We start from the raw sequence: 25338 nt of genomic DNA, 5'->3' as shown, positions 1-25338 counted from the left end.
GAGGTGTCCATGAGGCCTTCACAGTGTTGATGAGGCTGGCACTTCAGGGATGCGTTGTCATCGTGTCCATGTGATGGTCCTTCCTCAGATCTGGATACGGCCTGGATCTGGCAGTTTGCGGTAAACCTTGGGATAAACAGAGAGACTAATATTAGCGTAGACGCCATCCTTCTTATGATGTACTAAGTATGTACCCGACAGGCTGATTATGACCCCGACGTGAAGCGGAGCTTGAATCAGCCTGAAGGGGTTGTATTCGCTATAACAATCGCCTCGCAATATCCTGCTTATTACATGGCTCCCTACCAAATAAATCAATAATTTGACACAAAATATTGATTTAAAAAGGAGTTTATTGATTTAAAAACGATTGTATTGCTTCCGCTAAAGAAAATAGTCTGTTCCGTATCTACGGTTAGAATCCTGCGTCCATGGCAACGCTCTTTTTTTCATGGCAACGGTGTGTTATACTTAGCAGCGGTCTGTTATCAAGAAATAACACATCACATTCTACATTAGAATTCAACCAAGCCATGTAATAAGGTGCAGTAACAATTAAAGTATGGACATCTGTTTATCAATATAAATATATATTGTTATATTTTTTATTATTTATATTATTATAATTATAATATAGAGCTTCTGCAATTGCCATGTATTGTGGTAAATGACCTACATTTAAAATGTCCTTTTACTACTATGTTTCAATTAAAAAGTAATAAGTTAAAGTTTATTATAAAGGAATAAAGTCTCAACCAACCGTCATTTTATTTAATGGGCATGTGGCGATCTGAAACGTGTTATGTAACTCAACTGACTATTGTAATAACTTAATTATCTTATTGAGTAGTTATCTATTTTAAATTTTAATCTTTATAGAGTTGTCTAACGTTAGATAAAACGTTTTTTTTTTTTTTTTAAGGAGGGATCTAAAGCAATGGAAAAAAAGCACACAATGAGTGGCGTCCCGTCCGGCCGCATTTTCTTTAGGTCCGAAAAAAAGGACATGTCCGGGAAAAAGAGGACGTATGGTCACCCTAGTTTAACACTTTGTAGTATTTTAAATTCACACTGTAGTTGGGATAGCCCCATAGTGTTTATATGTATGGGATAGCCCAAGTAAACATTTGCGCTACAATGTAGGCCTTTATATAACACAGCATACCTTCTTCCTGTAAGTGACTGCGATACTGGATGGATGGACCACACTGTAAAAAAAAATCCTAATTTTACAGAAAATAACTGTGATTTTTTGACGATCATTTTCTTTCATTTTAAATTGTACTCAAAACACTGTAAAATTACAAATAATATCTGTAAAATAAAAATCCAGCTGCTATTTTAGGTATTGTGACATTAATGACAAATTACAGTAATTTACATTCCCTTTCGTTGTCACTCCGAGTTACGTCGGATGACGACGAATGGGGTTTCGCTTAGAACACCTATCGACTTCGAGTATTACAAAACGAGCCAATGGCAAAGAAATGCCATGGGTCTGCGGAATTTGCATGACGTAACTCCGCCCCACCTCGTGGGTATAAAAGGAGGACGCCGGCAACAGGCAGATATGTTTTCGCTTTGGAGCCAAGAGCATTTCTTCACTCCACAGTCATCTCTGACTTCGCTCTACGAGACGAGCTTCTCTCTCCGGTGTAGGTGTGACGGCGATCTGCAGCGAGCTCACAGTGCCTGCTGATCTGTGCAGTAATCTGCCAGTGTGTGTGTGTCTCCCTGTGCGCTTCAACATCGCGGAGTTCTTTCTCTCCTCTCATAAAAGAGCTCGCACGCGGCACGTCTTTTTAAAGACGGCACGCCCGTGCATTTCTGGTTGCAGCGGACTGGTATCGGACTCTGATGGGCACGAGCGCTGTCTAGTGTGTTTGATCATGCTTGAACAGCGCTCGTGGGTGACTCATGTTCTCGCAAGGGAACGTGATCATCGCGCCATAAATAGGTCGAGACTCGCTGAACTCGCAAGAGTGAGAGTCCCCTCATCCACCCCCCGATCTTCGGCGGGTGGCCAGGGTGGCCTGAGGGTTACGGTCTGGAACAAGGCGCTGACTATGTGTCCGTGACCCCAGCCCCCCTCTTCAATGACGGTGCCCGCTAGTGAACTGCTGATTCCCGCGAGTCTACCCTCTGGTGGCCCGCGTGTTTCAGTTGAAGCTACAGAGGAAGATGCCATGTCTGTTGCAGCATCACTAGGTGGGCTTGAGTCTTCTGGAAGTGAGGGCTCGTCACAGCTGCCACCTTCCGGTGTGCATACGGCTGTGCCTGAGTCTGACCCGGAGATGACGGCCATGCTTTCCTGGGACGATTGGTTTTGGGTAAGGCCGCCGACCCTTGTCCGTGGCAAACCCCAATACCTCTCTTCCCGGACGTGCATGATGAGATCTCGAAGTCCTAGAAGACCCCCTTGTCTTCTCAGGACCGCTCGCTGATCTCATCCGCCTTTCCTCCCCTCGATGGGGCCGCTGCCCTTGGGTACACTGGGGTTCCCCCGGCTGAACGCTCTGTTGCGATGCTATGTGTCCTCAGAGTGCATCTTCTCGGCGCAATCCTAAGCACCCGCCCGTGGCCTGTAGTTTTTCGTCTACGCTTGTGGCGAGATCCTATAGTGCCACGGGACTGGCAGCCGCCTCTCTGCATGCCATGGTCATTCTGCTGGTCTACCTGACCCAGATGCTCATGGACCTGCACGAGGGCGGGACTGACCCAGGGCTCTTCACTGAGCTGCGCGCCGTCACTGACCTTTCTCTCCGAGCGACGAAAGTGGCCGTACGCTCCCTGGGTCAGGTGATGCTCACCATTCTGTGGCTGAACCTGTCTGATGTGCTGGATGTCGCGCGGACCCGTCTGTCCGACATTCCCATATCCCAGGTCGGCATCTCCGGCGGTGCGGTTGAGGGCTTGACCAACAGCTCTCAGCCGCTCATGAGCAGACTGAGGTTGACTCTGTCCCGACGGCCCCGCCGTCCGCTCAGGTCCCTCGGTCTGCCCACCGCCGTGAGCGCCCCCCGCGGCTCCCACCCCGCCCGCTCAGCCGGGCCGGCTCTGGAGGCCGCGGTCGGACGCCAAAACAGTCCTCTCCAGCCCCGCCCCCCGCTACACGCTGGGTTAAGCGGCGCTCTTGGGATGGGCTCCTCAGAGATGGGACTCAGTTCTTTCCAGGAGCTGGTAGCAGGACCACTCCTTTCCCCGGGTGAGGGCCGGGGAAGAATCCTTATTCTCCAAAGAACTGACTCTCCCGTCTCTGAGCACAGAGAGTTCGGACGTCACAGAGCGCCGCCCACATGCCGTGCTCTCCTCGTCCCCCTCTGTCCCGGAGGTGGTTGACACGGCGTGCCGTCCACGACCGCTTCGCCCCTGTCCCCCTCTGTCGCCAGACCCTTGACAGAGCAGGCCCCCGTGGAACGCTGGTCCTTCCCTGGCCTCCTCTGTCAGGGTGCGGTTTTGACCTTGCCCCCACTCCGGGCCGCTATGCCGTCCACGTCTGGGCCGGTCATTCCGCTTCGCTGCACCACCGGGGGGACGTCTGTGGTTCTCGGCGCCGCTGGCACAGTTGGGAGCCTGCCTAGAGCTTCCCTATCTGTTCCGCTGGGTCGCGCGAACCATCGGCTCGGCTATGCGATTCAGTTCGCACGGTCTCCTCCCCACTTCAGGGGAGTCCGCTCCACTTTGGTCGATGGCTATGCCCTATCATGAGAGCGGAGGTTGCTGCCCTACTGGCGAAGGGTGCGATTGAGACTGTCCCTCCAGCCGAAAGGAGGTCCGGGTCTACAGCCCCTACCTCATTGTCCCGGAGAAGTCTGGTGGGTTACGGCCAATCCTGGTCCGAACCGCTCCCTTCACAGGCTGCCGTTCAAGATGCTCCTGGCCAAACGCATTTCTGGATGTGTGCGGCCACAGGATTGGTTTGCAGCGATCGACCTGAAGGACGCCTACTTTTATGTCTCCGTTCTCCCTCGACTCAGAACATACCTACGGTTTGCTGTCAGGGCGCGCGCATATCAGTACGCTGTTTTCCCATTCGGGCTAGCCCTGTCTCTTCGCGCCTTCACAAGGTTGTTGAGGCTGCCTTTGTTCCTCCAGGGGAACACGGGGTTCGCATCCTGAACTATCTCGGTGACTGGCTGTCTTAAGCTCACTCCTGAGACCAGGTTTGCGAATACAGGGACCCAGTGCTCCGGCACCTAGCTCGTCTGGGCCTTCGGGTCAACCGGGGAAGGAGTAGACTTTGCCCCGTGCAGAGGAGCTCTTTTCTCGGTATGGACTTGGTCGCCTTTTCCACTCAGCCATTGCTGACTTGCCTGAGAATATCAAGCGCAAGAGTGCGGTTCCACTGAAGTTTCTTCAGAGGCTCTTGGGGCATATGGCATCTGCAGCCGCGGTTCGCCGCTCAGATTGCTTCATATGAGACCGCTTCAGCTTTGGCTCCGCGACCGAGTCCCGAGGTGGGCATGGCAACACGGCACCCTCCGAGTACCAGTTACTCCGACCTGCCTTCAGACCTTCACCCCGTGGTCGAACCTCAGTTTTCTACGGGCCGGAGTGCCCCTGGAACGAGCTTCGCGGCATGTTGTTGTAACGACAGATGCCTCCTCCACGGGCTGGGGTGCCATGTGCAATGGACGTGCTGCCGCGGGCTCCTGGACAGGACCCCGACGCCTCTGGCACGTCAATTGCCTCGAGTTGCCGGCCGTACGTCTTGCTTTGCGCCGCTTCCGGGCCGTGCTCAAGAACCAACACGTACTAGTCCGTTCAGACTATACCGCCACTGTAGCGTACATCAACCATCAAGGTGGTCTACGCTCCCGCCGTATGTCGCAACTCGCCCGCCACCTCCTCATATGGAGTCAGAAGCATCTGAGGTCGCTTCATGCCATTATTATCCCCGGAGCCCTGAACTGTGCAGCCGACGAGCTCTCACGGCTTCAGCCCCTCCCGGGAGATTGGCGACTCCATCCCCAGTCGGTTCAGCTGATTTGGGACCAGTTCGGGGACGCACAGTTAGATCTGTTTGCCTCTCACGACTCGACCCATTGCGACCTGTATTATTCCCTGACCGAGGGCACGCTCGGCACGGATGCACTGGCGCACAGCTGGCCGCGGGGCCGCAAATATGCGTTTCCCCCAGTGAGCCTTCTTGCGCAGACCCTGCGCAAGGTCAGGGAGGACGAGGAGCAGGTCATTCTGGTCGCGCCATACTGGCCCGCCCGGACCTGGTTCTCCGAACTAGTACTCCTCGCGACAGCACCTCCTTGGCCGATTCCCCTGTGGAAGGACCTCCTTTATCAGGGACGGGGCACCCTATGGCACCCTCGTCCCGATCTCTGGAACCTCCACGTGAGGCTCCTGGACGGGACGAGGCAGGTTTGAGTACCCTACCACCAGCGGTACCATCACTTCCGCTAGAGCGTCGTCCACGAGACACGTCTATGCGTTGAGGTGGAACCTCTTCGTCAACTGGTGCTCTTCTCACCGAGAAGACCCCCGGAGATGTTCGATTAGTGTCGTGCTTTCCTTCCTTCAAGATAGGCTGGAGCGAGGGCTGTCTCCCTCCACCCTGAAAGTCTATGTTGCCGCTATTGCCGCACACCATGACCCGGTCGAAGGTAAGTCTGTTGGAAGGCACGACCTGATCATCAGGTTCCTGAGAGGAGCGAGGAGACTGAATCCTCCTCGCCCTCCTCTCGTTCCCTCTTGGGACCTCTCAGTGGTTCTAACTGCCCTGCGGAGTGCTCCCTTTGAGCCTTTGCAATCAGTGGAGCTTAAGTTCCTGTCTATGAAGACAGCGCTCCTGGTTGCATTGGCCTCCATCAAGAGGGTGGGGGACTTGCATGCATTCTCCGTTGACGAAGCGTGCCTGGAATTTGGGCCGGCTTACTCTCACGTGATCCTGAGACCCCGGCCTGGATATGTGCCCAAGGTTCCTACCACTCCCTTCCGGGACCAGGTGGTGAACCTGCAAGCGCTGCCCCCGGAGGAGGCAGACCCAGCCTTGGCACTGCTCTGTCCAGTACGCGCCCTCCGCGCCTATGTAGACAGGACGCAGTGTTTCAGGACCTCAGACCAGCTCTTTGTCTGTTATGGTGGGAAGCTGAAGGGAAAGGCTCTCTCCAAGCAAAGGTTGTCTCACTGGATAGTGGACGCCATTGCCTTGGCATACCAGCAGCAAGGTCGACCGTGCCCCCTTGGTGTGACTGCCCACTCCACCCGGAGTGTGGCATCCTCTTGGGCTCTAGCGCATGGCGCCTCGCTAACAGACATCTGCAGAGCTGCAGGCTGGGCGACACCTAACACATTCGCCAGATTCTACAATCTCCGAGTGGAGCCAGTGTCCTCTCATGTACTCGCTTCAACCAGCTAGTACTGGACCCGCTCAGGTGTCTTCGCTTGCTCGCCATTCCACTCCACGGACTGGATACGTGCGATATTCTCCTCAGGTGAGCTTCCCCGAAAAGCCCTGAGTTCCTCCAGCACTCCTGACCTTGGCGCCAGTGTCTATTGCCTGTGCGTCGGCTAGGTGCCTCCCGTGTGCATGGTCCCTCCCCTGAGCGACCCCCACATGTGTTTTTCCACTGTAAGCCTCCCGAGCATGTGTCTTTCCCTTGGCAAGCCACCTTGCCACCCCTGGGGTTGAAATATTCCACCTGCGGCTGGACACCCCAGTGTTCTCCATGTCTCCTTCGGGTCACATGTGTATTCTCTAAGTCCCCCCCTCTGGGTTGGCAGTAATTGCATATTTCCCCTGAACGTGGGATATGCTCCCCAGTGTACCTTGGTATTCCTGTGCTAAATAGGAGTCCTTCGTCCGTGCCAGTCTCACGACAGGGATCTCAGATTTACGCAGGGCACTGGAAGACAGCTGAGAAGGTGGCGTGATTAGACTGGTAACCCCATTCGTCGTCATCCGACGTAACTCGGAGTGACAGCGAAAGGGAACGTCTCGGTTACGTATGTAACCCTCGTTCCCTGAGTAGGGAACGGAGACGTTACGTCTGCCTGCCACTTTCCGCTGTACCGCGGGGATCGCCTGAGCTCAGTCTTGGCTCCTCAGCGAAGAAACATATCTGCCTGTTGCCGGCGTCCTCCTTTTATACCCACGAGGTGGGGCGGAGTTACGTCATGCAAATTCCGCAGACCCATGGCATTTCTTTGCCATTGGCTCGTTTTGTAATACTCGAAGTCGATAGGTGTTCTAAGCGAAACCCCATTCGTCGTCATCCGACGTAACGTCTCCGTTCCCTACTCAGGGAACGAGGGTTACATACGTAACCGAGACGTTTTTTTATACAGAAAATTGATTGTATTTTTCATACAGTATTTTTTCTGTTTTCTTAAATTACATAAAAATGTATGTAAAATTACAAATATAATCTGTAATTTAAGGCGAGACACGGTAGGCAAAAACATCGTTTTTTTTTCACTGGTCAATTTTGAGATTTTAGGATATTTGTCTTCAATAACATGTCTTCTTTCAGACTTGTGGTGAAAAAAAGTCAGATATACACATTTAGGTCTTTATTTTACTACACTTTGCCTGTTTGCGTCTGTAGATTTCTCATAAACTCATCAAAAGTTGTCGTTATAAATCATCCTTCTGCTCCGCGATCGCGATCTGCACTCTGTCATCACACACACCGTTAGAAAGCTTGCTCTCTGCTGTACAATACTGCCGGATCCAAATATGGTCATTTCCTTTTTATCAGCAACCAATCGCGAAAGTAAAAGGGGGGATTTTACTCTAAATGCGCGATCTCATTGGCTGATGCTAATTCTTTAAAGCCCATTTTCTCAAAATGACTTTTCTCTCTCACTCCAAGTCCGAAATCTCCACGTCAGTAGCACCTATATACACCAAACTTTCCAGTCTTGTACCTAGTTATATTATGAACACATTTACAGAGGGATTTGTAAATATATAATTCTTAGCCTGATTTACATAACATTTTATTCCAAAAAACATGTCGAAATTCATTTTTTTAAGGCTATTGGCAGTATATTCTGATTTACAGGATAACAAAAGTAGATATCCATAAATCCCTCTGTAATTTTTTTCCCATCTAATATGTGAACACAATGAAAAAATAATTTTGAACCTGGCTTTATCCAATACTCAGATTTCGTTTTTTAAAATATATGCAGATTTGCGCATATTTAATTAGATAATGTCTAATTTGCATATTTAAACATTAAATTACAGAAAACTTGTAATACATTTTTTTCTCATCTTAATGTAGGTAATCAACTGGCAAAGTTTCATGGTGATATCTGCTAGTTAAAAAAAATACCCTATTCACCTGTAGTGTCTCGCCTTAACAGTAACAAAACAGTTAAATGATAAAATGGTCAAATGACTGTCAGCTCCCCAAAAAACTGTAAAACATCCTGAATTAAATAAACCTAAAAAACACGGTTATTTTACAGGTATTTCCTGAATAATCACGATCATATACCTTCATTGTAAAAAAAATCGTAAAAAAATGGTCAAATGACTGGCAGCTACGGCTGCCAAACAAAAACCATAAAATTAAAGTAAAATATGCTAATTTAAATAAACCGAAAAAACACTGTTATTTCACAGGTATTTCCTGCATTATTATGATCAAATACCTTCATTGTAAAAAAATCGTTAAAAAAGGGTCAAATGACTGGCAGTTGCGGCTGCCAAACAAAAACCATAAAATTAAAGTAAAATATGCTAATTTAAATAAAGTGTAAAAAACTTTAAAATAAATTTTATGTCACCATGATTGGGATCAGTGTCTGCTTTAGTTGGGGTCATGACCCTTGAGATTTAACTAATGCTTTTCTCTGGCTGCTTTAACTGTGTATTTGATACACGTCTGTCATAAATGCTGGAAAAAATATCAGATGATCTTGATTATTAATTGATGATGTTATTTTTGATAGTCATTAATTGATGATGTTATAATTGATAGTCATCATATGATGATCTGATTCACTGATATGACAGTCAAATCTCTGTATATGATAGCTTAGATTACGGAGTATGTAGGTGGTATTTAGCTTTATACAAAGTCTTTAATTAATGTCATATTTTTTCACATGACCCTTAGAATATTGTGGTATCAGTATTATAACAATAAGCATTTAAAATATATATATATATATACTACACAGAAAAAGTTGTCTTTTTTTTGTTGTATAGAGACATCAAGAATCAACATATGAATCTCAACAATGGTGACAACCAAAAAAGTTTTTTTTTCATTGTCACCATTGTTGTGATTCATACGCTGATTCTTGATGTCTGAGTGAGTCTAAATGATCCTGTCAAATATTTTCTGTATAATGACTTCATAAAATCTGAGTATCACAGCACTGGAGAATGTTTTATAGAAGCTTTGTCATGCAAAATGAATAACTAATATTTAATGACATAATCAGATATTATACTTCAGATGGTATCAATGGAGCCGGACTCTACATGATGACTATTCTCACTACAAAGTGACCAACATTATCCGATCTGAGTTTCTCTTAGACTCTTACCATAAGAAATATGCATCAGAGACACACAGTTAATGCAGCCAGAGAAACATTAAAGTTCAACATTAAAAGTTCAAGAGCCCAACTAAAGCAAACACTGATCTCCATCATGGTGACATCAAACTTTATTCTTTTCAATAAAGCTTCAACTTCTAAACCTCTGTTAATTCTCAATAATAATGTTAGTATGAAAGAAATAAAGTCTGGATTGTAATAAGCAAAGATGCTTAGATCCTGAGAGATCTGGTAGTGTTTAATGTTCTGTTGGGGTTTAAAGTGTTTCTGTATGGTGTTTTTCGTGTGTCACCATTGTGTTGAAGAGTAGAGCCTGAGCTTCAGTCCAGGATGAGCAAATAAAACTGATGAAATGCTGCATGTTTCTTTATTTAACTGACAGTAACTGTGTAGTTGCTGATGTAGTGACGTATATAGTCAAAGCAAATCATGCATGTAATTAACTGCGTGTTTTTCAGTAAATAAATCAGAAAATAAATGTGAAGTAACTGTGTTTTAACTGTGTGTTTCTGTTAAAAAAGATTAATGAAGATTTCTGTAAAAGTATTTTGCACTTATTTAAATTAAGATATTTTACATTAATTTTATGGTTTTTGTATGGCAGCCGTTGCTGACAGTCATTTGACTGTTTTTTTATGGGATTTTTTTACAATGAAGGTGTTTGATCGTAATAATTCAGGAAATAGTTGTAAAATAACAGTGTTTTTCTGTAAAAAATGTAAGGAAAATTTTTGGTAAATTTTTTTGCATTTCATTTAAATTACGATATTTTACTTTATTTTTACGGTTTTTGTTTGGCAGCCGCAGCTGCCAGTCATTGACCGCTTTTTTACGATTTTTTTTTTACAGTGCAGGCTTCCGCTGCGTCTTGAAGCCGAGCGCGCCGGTTAATATCTGAAAATATTAATAACTTTCCCAAAAAGTATTGGAAAGAACATAGAAAGTTAGGAAGATTATCACAAACGAGTAGGCTACTAAGAAATTGGCTGGCTATATGGCCATATTGGTGTCGTTAGTCGCAGATAGCGGACAAAAAACAGTCATACAGGGGAGATATAAACATAAAAATAATTGGCCGAACATTTAGAACGAAAAACGGCAATAATACTATGTAAGAGCTTAAAGTCATGTTATAACGAAAAAAATAATAATAACATAGGCTACAATATGCATACTGTGTAGTGTAATATTAACTCACCCGTGTAAAGTTATCTTCTGTCAGCTGTGGTGGTCAACCGTTGAAATTTGAATTTCAACCTAACGGGCTGCGTTGTTATAGAAACAACCCAATAAATGTTCCGAATAACCCAACAGAACGACCCACTATTTTTAACCCAGCTATTGGGTACACAAAATAACCCAACGTTTTTTAGAGTGTGAGAAATCTACAGACGCAAACAGACAAAGTGTAGTAAAATAAAGACCTAAATGTGTGTTTCGAACTTTTTTTCACCACAAGTCTGAAAGAAGACATGTTATTGAAGAAAAATATCCCAAAATCTCAAAATTGACCAGTGAAAAAAAAACGATGTTTTTGCCTGCCGTGTCTCGCCTTAAATAAATGGTGAAGGCGTTCGGATCATCCATGTTGTAAATATTTTTGCCACTTATATACACTCAAATATTTTTGTTGTTCACATCGTCCGACTTCCAGCCGGTAGCATAAACAATGGGTGCTATAGACCTTTCACCATAGACAGTAAAAGAAATGGACACAGCGACCCCCTTGATTTCAACAGAGAAAAGTGAAGCCCATTAGAAGCAGTCACTTCCCGATGGCTGAGCGACTGCGCAGGCACAAATTGAGCTTGACGACGTAGATGTGACGTAAGCATCCTCTCTGACAGTTGTAAATCTTCTAGTAGCTGTGCCAAGACAAATCTGAATCACCTAATCTTGCAAAAACATTGTTGAAATATTTTGTCCCGTTGCTTTTATGGACTCTCTATGGGCTTCTCTCTTGACTTTATGCCTCTATATCCCCCCGATTGCCTCATAGACAGTAAAAGATTGCCTGCGAGCTTCTCCTCCTGTCTATACGGTAATTTCTCTACTGTGCGACAGAGTCGCGTGGTTCTGACACAATCGTTAGCCTATTTTTACAAAAACGGCTTCTACGGGGCCATAACGTAAAATACAAAGTAATGGAGCCTTTTATACATTGTTGTGTTTCTTTAGAAATAAATAATGGACAAATGAAGTCTTTGGACGCCTCAGATGCAAAGTTATTAGCTGTCAAAGTGACGCCAAAATGATTGGGAGTCAATGGAATGCTAACAGCAGGTGATGGTCTGCTACAATGGCAGCCCCCAGAAGGCTTCAGTTTCCGGCTGATGGATTACCCCCTTGGCTTTCACACAATAACCGGAAATACTTAATCGTTGCGGAAGGCTTGAGTTCCTGTCAAGCGTCAACACGTCAGAAAAATATAGCCGGGCAGGAGAAAATGGATCAGAGTCTACACAATATCAAAAAAAAAAAAAAAAAAAAAAAATGAAACTTGTCATGGTCCAGTTGTTGATGACTTTGTGAAATGGTGTGGTGATGCTTGATGCTTGTCTGCAGCTGAGTGTATCTAAGACCAAATATGACTATTGATTTCAGAACTGAAGCTCATTCTTTCCAGTATACATTTATTAAGGGTGAGAAGATGGAGTGTGTGGAAAGTTATAAATATTTAGGGACTAGCGTATTATTGACAATAAACTGCGTTTTGACGTGAATACCAAAAATAAGTCTGTCAGTTTTATTTAACAGTTATGTACTTAATCATGCTCTTAGGTAACTTTAGTGACCTTTTTTTTCACTCAAAGTTCTTTATTCTGCTCTCGCTATAGACTACCAAAGATGAAGAACAATTGATACAAATATTCATGTGTGCAATCAGATTGTTAAATACTCAGAATGGTAATATTAGTATTTATTATGTAGCCTATACTGTTGTGTGTTCTTATTTATTTTGTGTTATATTGTGGTGTATATTTTATGTGTATGTCTACTACGCTGCATATAAATTGCCCGCAAGGGATCTTAATAAAGTTGAACTTGAACGGACGCGTTAGTGAATAGTGACATGAGAAGGAGAAAAGATTGTCAAAGGATCAATAACATCCCGCTGGATACCCTGAATCAATTTCCGTCGAACTTCACCATCAACAGGGAACAAAGGGAAGGAATGAAACGACATATGCGGTTGCTTTTGGGAATAAAAAAACAGCCCGCTACGCTTCAATAACTCTTGCTCGTTGCTAGCGTCATTTGTTTATCTATTGCCCTGACCGGTGAGGAAGAAGATTACCACGACGATTGAGTATTTCCGGTCACAAAAAGTTGTGTGAGATGGTGTTACCCATAGATATACACTAGATGTCGCCTTGGGGTTCTAAGCATGTGTCAGAACCGCCGCCATCTTGGAACAGGGGTCTTAATAGGAAGTAGCTAGGAAACGCTGAAATCATGGATGATGCTGGACTTTTGTGCTGCGTATGGATGTTCACACGAACGAAATCTAAAAACCAGACAGCAAGGGATTACATTTCACAAGAATGGGAAATTATTATTATTTTTTTTTTTTAAATTTCTCTGGACTCAATGATAAATACATGTCGTCCCCTTGGAATTATAAGGTTCTATCTGCGTTCTGAGCAGTTTTGAGATATTGAGCTTTAAAGTTTTTGCATTCCATTTGACTGTGTAGAAATAACATTTTTATTTTCTAAATAAAAAGTTCCAAAATGTACACAACTTAAAAAAACAACATCACATAATGTAAAGAAGTGGTCACAGAATAAGAATATGTGAATAACTCAATTTTGACAAAAATGTCAGATAGAACCTTATAATTCCAAGGGGACGATGTCTGACTGTTGGAATGAACCAAAACAACTAGAAAATTACATTCATGACGATTTATGGTGATTTTATTTCCGGTAGACCTTTTCCTACATTGACGCTGATGCATTAAAGAGGAGGGGTTCCCCTGTTCCATGATGGCGGCTCTATTGATGCATTCGTTCCAATGAACTGCCGTAGCCAAGGCGACATCTAGTGTTTATATCTATGGGTGTTACCACGCACTGAGCCATCAGACAGTCACCGCCCACAAACTATAACAACATTGAAAATGAACAGCTTCTCCCACAAAATTTACTTTTGTTTTTCAGAGAAGAGATGAACCTCTTCATTCTCGTAACAGTGTGGGTTTTCCAGCTTGGTAAGTCATATGCTATTTGCTTATGGCAAACGAAAACAAAAAAGGCGAATGTGACTTTTATACTAGATCACTTAACAATTGACAGAAATGTTTTTATTATTTCTTAATTCTTGTTGATATTGTTGTTGTTGTTGTTGTTGTTGTTGTTGACGCTTAGAATTTGGGATGACACTGCGGAAATGCGAAGAATCATATTTTAAGTTTCGATTTCGATTTCCAAACAATTTCCGATCTGTTCCATTCCTGAACTCAAACTTAACTTAACGTCCAAATCAGGTAAATCATGTAACGAGACTTAGTTTGGAGCGTGTTTGATATTAAAAATAGTTATTAAAAGCGAATTAAACTGCGAAAGAGAGCTCTCGCTCTTTCTCAGGGGGCATCGGGGTGGGGACGACTATTTTAACGTCAAAATCATATCGCTTACATCATGAATGCTTGACATGTTTGGCATTCATGTGAACTGTAGTTCCCCATAAGCTGTTGAAGTAATTTTCTTTGTGAAAATACTTTATCCCAACTTTTTTTTAAAAACCAGAACAATACACTGAGACATATTCATTCAAAAAAAGTAAATAAATAAATAAATACCTAAATTAAAATATAATGAAATAAAACAGTGCCAGAGGACAAGAACAAAGGTATAAAAGACAAAAGGAAAAGGGTGCCACTTTATACTTTGCAGTGCCTGATATCTTAGTCATCACATGCTGTGTTCATTGTTGAAATTTAACCCTTGTGACCTTTTTTCCTCTCAAATTTATGATGTAATACATGTAGCTCATAATCGACCATAAATTGTTTCAAATGTATTTTTTTAAAACATTGTTTACCCTAGAAGGATCGGAATTTTTCTTTGTCAAAGGCTCACACAAACACATTACGTCATAAAAAAGTTCTATAAAACATGTCCTATATTCTGAAGTTATTTATAATGAACTGTTATTTCTTCAGGTGTGTCTGTTTATATAGACAGAGTGTCAGTGTTTGTGATGGAGGGAGATTCAGTCACTCTGAACACTGATGATAAAACAAACCAACAAGAAAAAATTAAATGGTTTTTTAATAACACCCGCATCGCTCAAATCAGTGAATATCTCAATAAGACCTGTACAGATGTTCAGTGTAATGAAGGCACTGAGAGATTCAGAGACAGACTGAAGCTGGATCATCAGACTGGATCTCTCACCATCACAAACATCACACACACAGACTCTGGAGAATATAAACTACAGATCATCGGCAGCAACAGCATCAGTGAAACAATCTTTAGTATGGCTGTCCATGGTGAGTCATTTAATAAATGTTTTTAAGACTAAGGTTATACATGTTTAATCACAATTCGATTTCATTTTCTGTTCCAGCAGGGACTTTTAGTGTGTATTTCCCTGGTTTCCCGTCTTCCGTTTCTGTTTCCTTTGTTCTAATTACCAGTTAGTGTCATAGACACTCATTGTCTTCACCTGAGTCTAATTTAGTTCCTCATTTTCTTGTGTATAAATGCCCTCAGTTCAATGTCCAGTATCTTTTCCTCTCTTAAAGGTTGTATCAGTGATTTCTGGCCCAAAAATAAATGTCTAATCTTTCCTAACGATCCGCTAGCTGCCCGCCCCATAAGCATGCCGTCCAAAAACCGCGTCTCTGTAGGTAGCCTAGGCTCTGAGATCTGCACACAAAAACAAATGGGTACAACCACCACTCAAAACCAAAATAAAGTGTTCCAACCAATCACTGACAGGGGCGGGTGTTGTGAGGTTTTGCGCTCGTGCACGGCTGGACGCGAAATCGGAGCAACTAATCTCTATCTGTTTCTCCTCCTAATCTCCTCCATATCGCTTTAAAATTCAGATGGGTCTGATACATTTTGTGATCTGCGCCGACTCGATCATATGATCCACTCTGTGCTCTCGTGCCTCTGGACCGGAGCAGACTGTGTGCACGCGGCTGCGGTTTACATAACACTAATGCAAATCCAGACTTCATTCGCCCCAATGGAAAGCATATTTACACTGTCTAAATCGTTCTCTATAGCCCATATAGTGCAATATGTGACAATAAATAATAATTGTGTGAACAAGTGACCGATTTTAGCTACAGTTTCAGCGTTTATCTGTAGTGAAGGGGGCGGGGCACTTCAGATTATAGAGGGCATTTGATTGGACAGAAAATATGATCAGAAGCTGAAGTGAAGAGTGATGTCATCAAAATCATTGATTAATATTGGCAGAAGTGAGATACAATAAGCTTTGAACAGCTTACAGAATTTTGTTATTGTTTTTGAGCACACTAGCTTATAGATAACAGTACAGCTAACATATTCATACTAAAAGCAAAAAAAAAAAAAACTTTAATTTTGATTTCATGGGGACAAATGTTTTAAGCAAGCAAATTGTATTTATATAGCACTTTCCAAACAAATCAATGCAGTTTAAAGTGATTTACAGGCACAAACTTGAAAAGAAAATACAAATACAGGTACAATACAAGAATAAAATAAAAATGTATAAGGATTTATTAAAATGATGAAACAACATTTAAGTAAACATAAACAGTTGAGAAAAAAAAACGGATGTGTAACAGTATAATGGATCTATATGGGAGGTCTTAAAGTGACAGCAGCCTAATATACCTGCTGTCAAATTATGAGATAATTAAAAAAAATATATATATATATAATATATATATATTGCAGTTTTCCTCCTTGGTATCGCTACTTGGTATCAAAACTGTGGCCAGTGAAAATGTTGAGTGGCTAGTTACTAGACAGAGTGGCTGGTGAGCAAAAAAGTTAATGTCAAACCCTGGTGACAATGAGCACTTATCAGGATCAACTGAACACTGGATTTTCAAAAGTATCCGAAGTATGAAATGTACAGCAAAATATGTCCAAGAGTTTAACACGCCGGTCTGTTATTGTAGTCACTACCCTAAACATGATGCTGAACAAAACCAACTGTGATTGGTTGCTTTACTTGTCAGTCAGACAGCCTCTGGGCGGATGAAAGCTGAAACCAGGCCTTCTGCTGTCAGTCTGATGTTAGTTTCGCATTTGTTGGTCAATAATTCCTTTTAAACAGCATAGTTGAAATTCCCTCATTACACTAAATAAATATCTCATTCTCATTTAGTTTTATGCTAATTTTCTTCCAGACCCATGCTTGCAGTTCTTTCTAGTTTCATGTTGTTGCTGTTTTTTTTTACAGCAGATGTTTATTTGTGTTTCCGATGTTTCTGGTGCAGAGACCGATAAAACAAAGACAAAGTCAGTGAAGGAGGGACACTCTTTTACTTTTGATCCTGGTGTAGCAAAAAACCCAAAGGATTTGATGACGTGGTATTTTAATGGCATTCTCATCGCTGAAATCACTGGAAATCTCAGTAAGATCTGTACAGATGTTCAGTGTAATGAAGCCACTGAGAGATTCAGAGACAGACTGAAGCTGGATCATCAGACTGGATCTCTGACCATCATGAACACCAGAAACACAGACTCTGGAGTTTATAAACTGAAGATCATCAGCAGCAACAGCGACAGCATCACAAGCTTCAGTGTTTCTGTCACTAGTGAGTATCATTTAATCATTCAGTGGATTTTCCTTTAAAGAATGTTAAAATACAGTTATTTACTTTTAAATCATCACCATCAGCAGCAGCATCCGCCGGCGCCGCATTATCAGCAATACGACCTTCAATGTTCCTGTCATTGGTGAGTATAATTCACTCATTCAGTTCATTTCCCCTTAAGCAGGTAATTCAATATATTAGTTGTCATTGTGGCCTGTCTAAAACAGAACATAATGAATAATATCAATTAGTTTTTCCACGAGCACTCTTTTTAGGCGATAAAAACACAAGATGGCGCCATTTATCAGTTCACTCAATATCACATAGGTAATTAAGGTGGAAATATTAGTCAAAAATTGCCTATAACTGAAAAATCAACGCTCTATCTCTAGTAATAATGAATGACTTTTTTCCATTACAGATTGGATTGTGTCTTTAGCTATAGGAGGAGCATGTGTTGGTGTGCTGCTGGTGGTTGTAGGTGTAATTGGTGAGAATTCCTGGTTCAGACACTGCATTCAAACACGTTGCATCACTGTAGGACAAGAAAGGACAGCGTGATTCAGTTAATCAGATTCATTAGACTGTAGAGTCTTTGTGTGTGTGTGTAACTGGAACATCAATCCTGTTCATTTCTTTTAAGTTCTGTGAGTCTGTTTTCTTCTCACGGGAGAATGGAATACAAATTTGCCTTTACGAAGGATGTTCTCTCGCTTAATAATTAAACAACTGGCCTTTAATTGCACAGGGGAACATAAAGTATCATTTACAGTATACTCTATTAATAATTGTAATTTTCACTGTGAAAGACTGTAAAAATGCGACAAGAAAACCCTGTTAATTGGTTAGTTCCACTGTTATAGAGCTTAGCTGTACAATTCATGTAATTTTATAGTAAAATGTTACCATTTTGGAATTAAAAATTAACAAATCATCTTATAATTTACACGAAAAGCAATGAAGTGACATTCCTTGAATTCCCTGCATGGTACTTCACATTTAATGGTTTTTCAGTTAAATATTTATTTTTTATTTTTTTATACATTATTGGTTTATTACAGATTTTGTTGTTAAATGAATGTTTATAGCATTATTTTAGTGTTGTGTGTTATGATATTTTTTGTGTTGTTATGTATGACACTGTGTGCACTTTACATATATAAGTATTTACCTCAGCTTGTGAAAAACTGCTTTTGATGAACTATGATTAATCCTGTTGCACATGTGATAGGCTATTTTATCAGTAGTATCAGTATATTTGTAGCTGCCGTCAAAGGCAACTCATATATTTCAGTTCATAGTTAAAATATAAATATATGAGGTTAAAAATCATATGATTGAAATAATGTCTCATGGCCAATAAATAATAATTTCATGTTTATTTATGAACTTATTTTTGTTCCGTGTGGAAATGATCATTTGTTGCTATGGGGACGCTGGATGGGTGCACTCGCTAAGATCAGAGAGATGTGCTGCGGCTTGCGAGCCTGCTGTCTGAAAGCCCCGGAAGATTGTTAAGTTATCCATAAGTTTTGTCGGTGTAGCGTGAAGATTAATACCCTTCTTAGTTTGCTCTCTCGGGTTTGTGCGGCCAATGAGGTATATTTTTCTTTCTTTGTCATTTATTTGTGTTATGCGACTGTGTTTGTAACAAGCAAATTAAGATGTTATTTTACATGGAATATTTATGCTTTATTTCTTAGTTTTCTATGTGATTTCGTTTAGTATTGTCTACAAGTATGTCAAGAATTTAAGGTTAATTTACGTTTTTTCTTTTCTATTTATACCAGTTCTGACGGCAATGTAACAATAAGTGAGCATGTAAAGACATGTAGACATGTAGACATGTAAAGACTCTCACCGAATAAATGCCCATTAAAACCCAGGAACGACTTGAGCCTTTATTAAACCTCGAGGGGAGTAACAATATTTGTCAGTTTGTTATCTGTCAGTATATGTAAAATGTAAAACGGATGCTTTAGCAGCATGGCCTTGTTAACTCAGCAGAAAGGGGCTGATGGATTTACCTGTTTATATGGTAGTTCATCATTTTGTAAATTATAATGTTAAATTGTGCAATGTTTCGCTTTTTCTGTTATTGTTTATATTTTTCTTATATTTTCTCTTATATTTTTACAGACTCATTCATCTGTAGCCTAATTGTAATTTTGATCATTACTTTCTACATTACATTTCTGTTTAATTGTAGACCTCAAATATCAACAATAAATTTCCTCCATAATTGGAAACACACCCATCCATATTTACCCATACTCAAGCCGGTGAACCCTTTGAGTGCCCCCTAGTACACTCAAAAAAAAAAAAATGATATGTTGGCTTTAATTAACTTTTTATGTCAACAAGTCCCACATAACTGGGTTACGTTAAACAAACATAAGTTGTTCATGTAACTTCAACATCATGGAGTTAAGTCATTTTAAGCGACCCAATTAAACTCTGAGTTGAGTGTTAAATGAACACTGAAGCAGTGTTAAAGTTAATGAGATAATTAAGTGAATAATTGAGTGATGATTGAGCATTATTGAAGACACCTGATGGTAACAAGCAGAATCACTGAAGGAGAAAACCGTAATGTTTAAGTCACCATTATGGAGATCAATGTTTGCTTTAGTTGGGCTCTTGACCCTCACATCATTAACTTTAGATTTTGTTTGGCTGCTCTACATGAATTATAACTGCCAGATGAACACATAGAAAAGGTGATCTGATGGTGTTGGTTGTGGTTTAACATAATCGTAATTTCACAATCAGTTGACCTGAATCACTGAACTCATGTAGAACCCAATTTCTGAGTTAAGTTCACCTTATGGATTATAGCAGCACTGTCATTGTAGCACATACAATTTTTGGCCTTTTCAATGAAATCCAAATGATCAAATCAATAAAAATAAAGAAACTTCCAAACCATATTTTATGTAGGCACACACAGACATCAAGAATCAGACTGTGAATCTCATCAATGGTGCCAATTATAAAGCATGTTGCAGTGCACTCTGGGTGCCACCAATCGAGGTGATCTGTTTGTCACCATTGCTGAGATTCATACGCTAATTCTTGATGTCTGTGTGTGCCTAAATGAGAGATATATATGTATATATATTTTTTATTAGAAGTTTTTTTTTGATTGATTTGATCATTTGGATTTCCTTGAAAAGGCTAAATTTGGCATGCTCTACAGCGACAGTGCTAATATATCCCATAAGGTAAACTTAACTCAGAAATTGGGTTCTATATGAGTTAAGTGATTCAGGTCAAATGATTGTGAAATAAAGCTTATGTTAAAACATAACCCTCACCATCAGATCACCTTTTCTGTTTGTTCATCTGGCTGATATAACTCATGTACAGCAGCCAAACAAAATCTAAAGTTAATGATGTGAGGGTCAAGAGCACAACTAAAACAAACACTGATCACCATAATGGTAACGTAAACATTCCATTTTTCTCCTTCAGTGATTCTGCTTGTTAACATCAGGTGTCTTCAATAATGATCAATCATCACTCAATTATACACTTAATTATCTCATTAACTTTAACACTGCTTCAACGTAACCCAGTTATGTGCAGCCTGTTGACATAAAAAAGTTAATTAAAGCCAACATATCAGAACCTGTTGACATAAAAAAAGTTAATTAAAGCCAACATATGAGTGCCCGGTTGCATAAAGCACCTTAAGTGTAATTTTCCCTTAAGTTCGCCCTTATGTTTCCCTTAAACCTAAGGGTGTTGCAGAAAAAAAACCTTAAGTGTTACTTAAGGGTTTCTTTAAGTGAAACGTCATAAACACTTAGAATTTCCCTTAAATGCTGTTTTTTCACTTAAGTAATCCCTTAAAAAGCATTAAGTGTTGCATAAAACCCCTTAACGGTCATTTCCCTAACTATAACTTAAGGTTTGGAAATCGTAACCTTAAGAGTAACGCGGACAAAAATAAGACGACATGGCTGAATTTATGTAATTTTCGTCTGTCAGCAGAGTGGTTCACCGGGTTGCGGGGGCTCTTTCCCGACATTTAAACGCAACGGTCAAGCTGTTGGTCAGTTTTGTAATCGTTAGGTCTTAACACTGTACAGCAATAAAGCGCACTCTTCACCACGGTGCGGTGCATACAATCTTAAAAGCGTAGTCTTGCTTAATCTTACCTGTTTTGTTGGCTTCTTTCTTATAAGCGCTCAACTCTTTTTTTGCGACCACGGAGATGTTTTCGTATTTTTTAAGAACTTCCTGAACCGTTCACGTCAAGATTCATTGCATTGATTTTTTCCGTTATTTCTTCCCACTGTTTCTGTTTTTTTGTTGTTTGTTTTTTGCAGCGGTTACATTGGGATTTAGTTTGCTTTTCAAAATTGTTTTTCTTTTATCATATTCGTCTTTATTTGATGAAACCACGAAATTGCTGGTGTTAGTGTTTTGCGTATCTATAGGAACAACAGACTTTTATAATGTGAATCCAGGATCGCTGTCGTGAAACTCTTAAATGTTTCCCTTACCTAAGAGAACCGTTTAAGAGATTATATGCAACACCCTTAAGTTATTCTCTTAGGTAAGGGGAAATCACCCCTTAAGTATCATACTTAAGGGGAAAACGTCTACGGTTACGTATGTAACCCTCGTTCCCTGAGTAGGGAACGGAGACGTTACGTCGGATGACGACGAATGGGGTTTCGCTTAGAACACCTATCGACTTCGAGTATTACAAAACGAGCCAATGGCAAAGAAATGCCATGGGTCTGCGGAATTTGCATAGCGTATCTCCGCCTACCTCGTGGGTATAAAAGGAGGACGCCAGCAACATGCAGATATGTTTTCGCTTCGGAGCCAAGAATATTTCTTCACTCCACAGTCATCTCTGACTTCGCTCTACGAGACGAGCTTCTCTCTCCGATGTTGATGTGACGGCGATCTGCAGCGAGCTCACAGTGCCTGCTGATCTGTGCAGTGATCTGCCAGTGTGTGTGTGTCTCCCTGTGTGCTTCAACATCGCGGAGTTTTTTTCGCCTCTCTTAAAAGAGCTCGCATGCGGCACGTCTTTTTAAAGACGGCTCGCCCGTGCATTTCTGGTTGCAGCGGACTGGTATCGGACTCTGATGGGCACGAGCGCTGTCTAGTGTGTTGGGCTTTGATCATGCTTGAACAGCGCTCGTGGATGACTCATGTTCTCTCTGGGAACGTGATCATCGCGTCATATATAGGTCGAGACTCGGTGAACTCGCAAGAGTGAGAGTCCCCTCATCCACCCCCCGATCTTCGGCTGGTGGCCAGGGTGACCTGAGGGTGTTGGTCTGGAACAAGGCGCCGACTCTGTGTCCGCGACCCCAGCCCCCCTCTTTGATGACGGTGCCCGCTAGCGAACTGATGATTCCACGAGTCTACCCCAAAAAAAAAAAAAAAAAAGGGGTGGCCCGTGTGTTTTCATTTGAAGCTACATAGGATGATGCTGTGTCTGTAGCAGCATCACTAGGTGGGCTTGATTCTTCTGGAAATGACGACTCGTCACAGCTGCCACCCTCTGGTGTGCATACGGTTGTGCCTGAGTCTGATCCGGAGATGACGGCCATGCTTTCCCGGGACGATTGGTTAAAAGGAGGATGCCAGCAACATGCAGATATGTTTCTTCGCTGAGGAGCCAAGACTGAGCTCAGGCGATCCCCGCGGTACAGCGGAAAGTGGCAGGCAGACGTAACGTCTCCATTCCCTACTCAGGGAACGAGGGTTACATACGTAACCGTAGACGTTCCCTTTCGTTGTCACTCCGAGTTACGTCGGATGACGACGAATGGGGTTACCAGTCTAATCACTCCACCTTCTCAGCTGTCTTCCAGTGCCCTGCGTAAATCGAGATCCCTGTCAGCCTGGACAAAGGACTCCATTTATCACAGGAATACCAAAGTACACTGGGAAGCATATCCCAAGCTTAGGGGAAGTATGCAATTAATGCCAACCCAGAGGGGGGGGACTTAGAGAATACACATATGACCCGAAGGAAGCATATGGAAAACACTGGGGTGTCCAGCCGCAGGTGGAATATTTCAACCCCAGGGGTGGCAAGGTGGCTTGCCAAGGGAAAGACACATGCTCAGAGAGGCTTACAGTGGAAATACACATGTGGGGGTCGCTCAGAGGAGGGACCATGCACACGGGAGGCAACTAGCCGACGCGCAGGCAATAGACACTGGCGCCGACGTCAGGAGTGCTGGAGGAGCTCAGGGCTTTCGGAAAAGCTCACCTGAGGAAAATATCGCACGTATCCAGTCCGTGGAGTGGAATGGCGAGCAAGCGAAGACACCTGAGCGGGTCCGGTACTAGCTGGTTGAAGCGAGTACACGAGAGGACACAGGCTACACTCGGAGATTATAGAATCTGGCGAATGTGTTAGGTGTCGCCCAGCCTGCAGCTCTGCAGATGTCTGTTAGCGAGGCGCCATGCGCTAGAGCCCAAGAGGACGCCACACTCCGGGTGGAGTGGGCAGTCACACCAAGGGGGCACGGTCGACCTTGCTGCTGGTATGCCAAAGCAATGGTGTCCACTATCCAGTGAGACAACCTTTGCTTGGAGAGAGCCTTTCCCTTCAGCTTCCCACCATAACAGACAAAGAGCTTGTCTGAGGTCCTGAAACACTGCGTTCTGTCTACATAGGCGCGGAGAGCGCGTACTGGACAGAGCAGTGCCAAGGCTGGGTCTGCCTCCTCCGAGGGCAGCGCTTGCAGGTTCACCACCTGGTCCCGAAAGGGAGTGGTAGGAACCTTGGGCACGTATCTCAGGATCACGTGAGAGGAAGCCGGCCCAAATTCCAGGCACGCTTCGTCAACGGAGAATGCGTGCAGGTCCCCAACCCTCTTGATGGAGGCCAGTGCAACCAGGAGCGCTGTCTTCATAGACAGGAACTTAAGCTCGACTGATTGCAGGGGCTCAAAGGGAGCACTCTTCAGGGCAGTTAGAACCACTGAGAGGTCCCAAGAGGGAACGAGAGGAGGGCGAGGCGGATTTAGTCTCCTCGCTCCTCTCAGGAACCTGATGATCAGGTCGTGCTTCCCCATCCGACTTACCTTCGATGAGGTCATGATGTGCGGCAATGGCGGCAACATAGACCTTCAGGGTGGAGGGAGACAGCCTTCGCTCCAACCCTGTTGAAGGAAGGAAAGCACAACGCTGATCGAGCATCTCCGGGGGTCTTCTCGGTGAGAAGAGCACCAGTTGACGAAGAGGTTCAACTTCAATGCATAGACGTGTCTCGTGGACGACGCTCTAGCGGAAGTTACGGTAGCCACCACCGCTGGTGGTAGGGTACTCAAACCTGCCTCGTCCCATCCAGGAGCCACACGTGGAGGCTCCAAAGATCGGGACGAGGGTGCCATAGGGTGCCCCGTCCCTGAGAAAGAAGGTTCTTCCTCAGAGGGATCGGCCAGGGAGGTGCTGTCGCGAGGAGTACTAGTTCGGGGAACCAGGTCCGGTTGGGCCAGTAAGGGGCAACCAGAATGACCTGCTCCTCGTCCTCCCTGACCTTGCGCAAGGTGTGCGCAAGAAGGCTCACTGGGGGAAACGCATACTTGCGGCCCTGCGGCCAGCTGTGCGCCAGAGCATCCGTGCCGAGCGTGCCCTCGGTCAGGGAATAAAACTGGGCGCAATGGGTCGAGTCGTGAGAGGCAAACAGATCTATCTGCGCGTCCCCGAACTGGTCCCAAATCAGCTGAACCGACTGGGGATGGAGTCGCCATTCTCCAGGGAGTGGCCGAAGCCGTGAGACCTCGTCGGCTGCACAGTTGAGCTCCGGGAATGAAGATGGCTCGAAGCGACCTCAGATGCTTCTGACTCCATAAGAGGAGGTGGCGGGCGAGTTGCGACATACGGCGCGAGCGTAGACCACCTTGATGGTTGATGTACGCTACTGTGGCGGTATTGTCTGATCGGACTAGTACGTGTTGACCCCAGAGCAACGCCCGGAAGCGGTGCAGGGCAAGGCGTACTGCCAGCAACTCGAGGCAATAGACATGCCATACTGCTCAACA

At 43.4% G+C, this 25338-nt stretch overlaps 2 protein-coding genes across 3 annotated transcripts in view; one reads left to right on the top strand and one right to left on the bottom strand.

Moving 5' to 3' along the window:
- The window catches only part of LOC143736373 (SLAM family member 5-like), a 145555-nt gene that overhangs the window by 87720 nt on the left and 32497 nt on the right, over positions 1-25338 (bottom strand). The gene's annotated exons all lie outside the window — the stretch shown is intronic.
- On the top strand, positions 13477-19196 carry LOC143735298 (BDNF/NT-3 growth factors receptor-like). Of its 2 annotated transcripts, XM_077225436.1 has the most exons (5): positions 13477-13747; positions 14702-15034; positions 16988-17311; positions 17395-17453; positions 17733-19196. In XM_077225436.1, exons 1-5 carry the CDS (start codon positions 13705-13707, stop codon positions 17748-17750), a joined length of 777 nt encoding a protein of 258 aa, XP_077081551.1. In that variant the 5' UTR covers positions 13477-13704; the 3' UTR covers positions 17751-19196. The 2 variants fall into 2 exon arrangements, with proteins under 2 accessions (XP_077081551.1, XP_077081552.1); XM_077225437.1 differs by lacking the exon at positions 13477-13747 and having other exon boundaries at positions 13926-15034; positions 17398-17453.

Source organism: Siphateles boraxobius, unplaced genomic scaffold (assembly GCF_051911475.1).
Source record: "Siphateles boraxobius isolate OS27281-9 unplaced genomic scaffold, OSU_SipBor_1 13, whole genome shotgun sequence".
Classification (NCBI taxonomy): Eukaryota; Metazoa; Chordata; class Actinopteri; order Cypriniformes; family Leuciscidae; genus Siphateles; species Siphateles boraxobius.
Note: the sequence above shows the minus strand (reverse complement) of the source record. Positions and strands in the feature narration are given on the sequence as shown.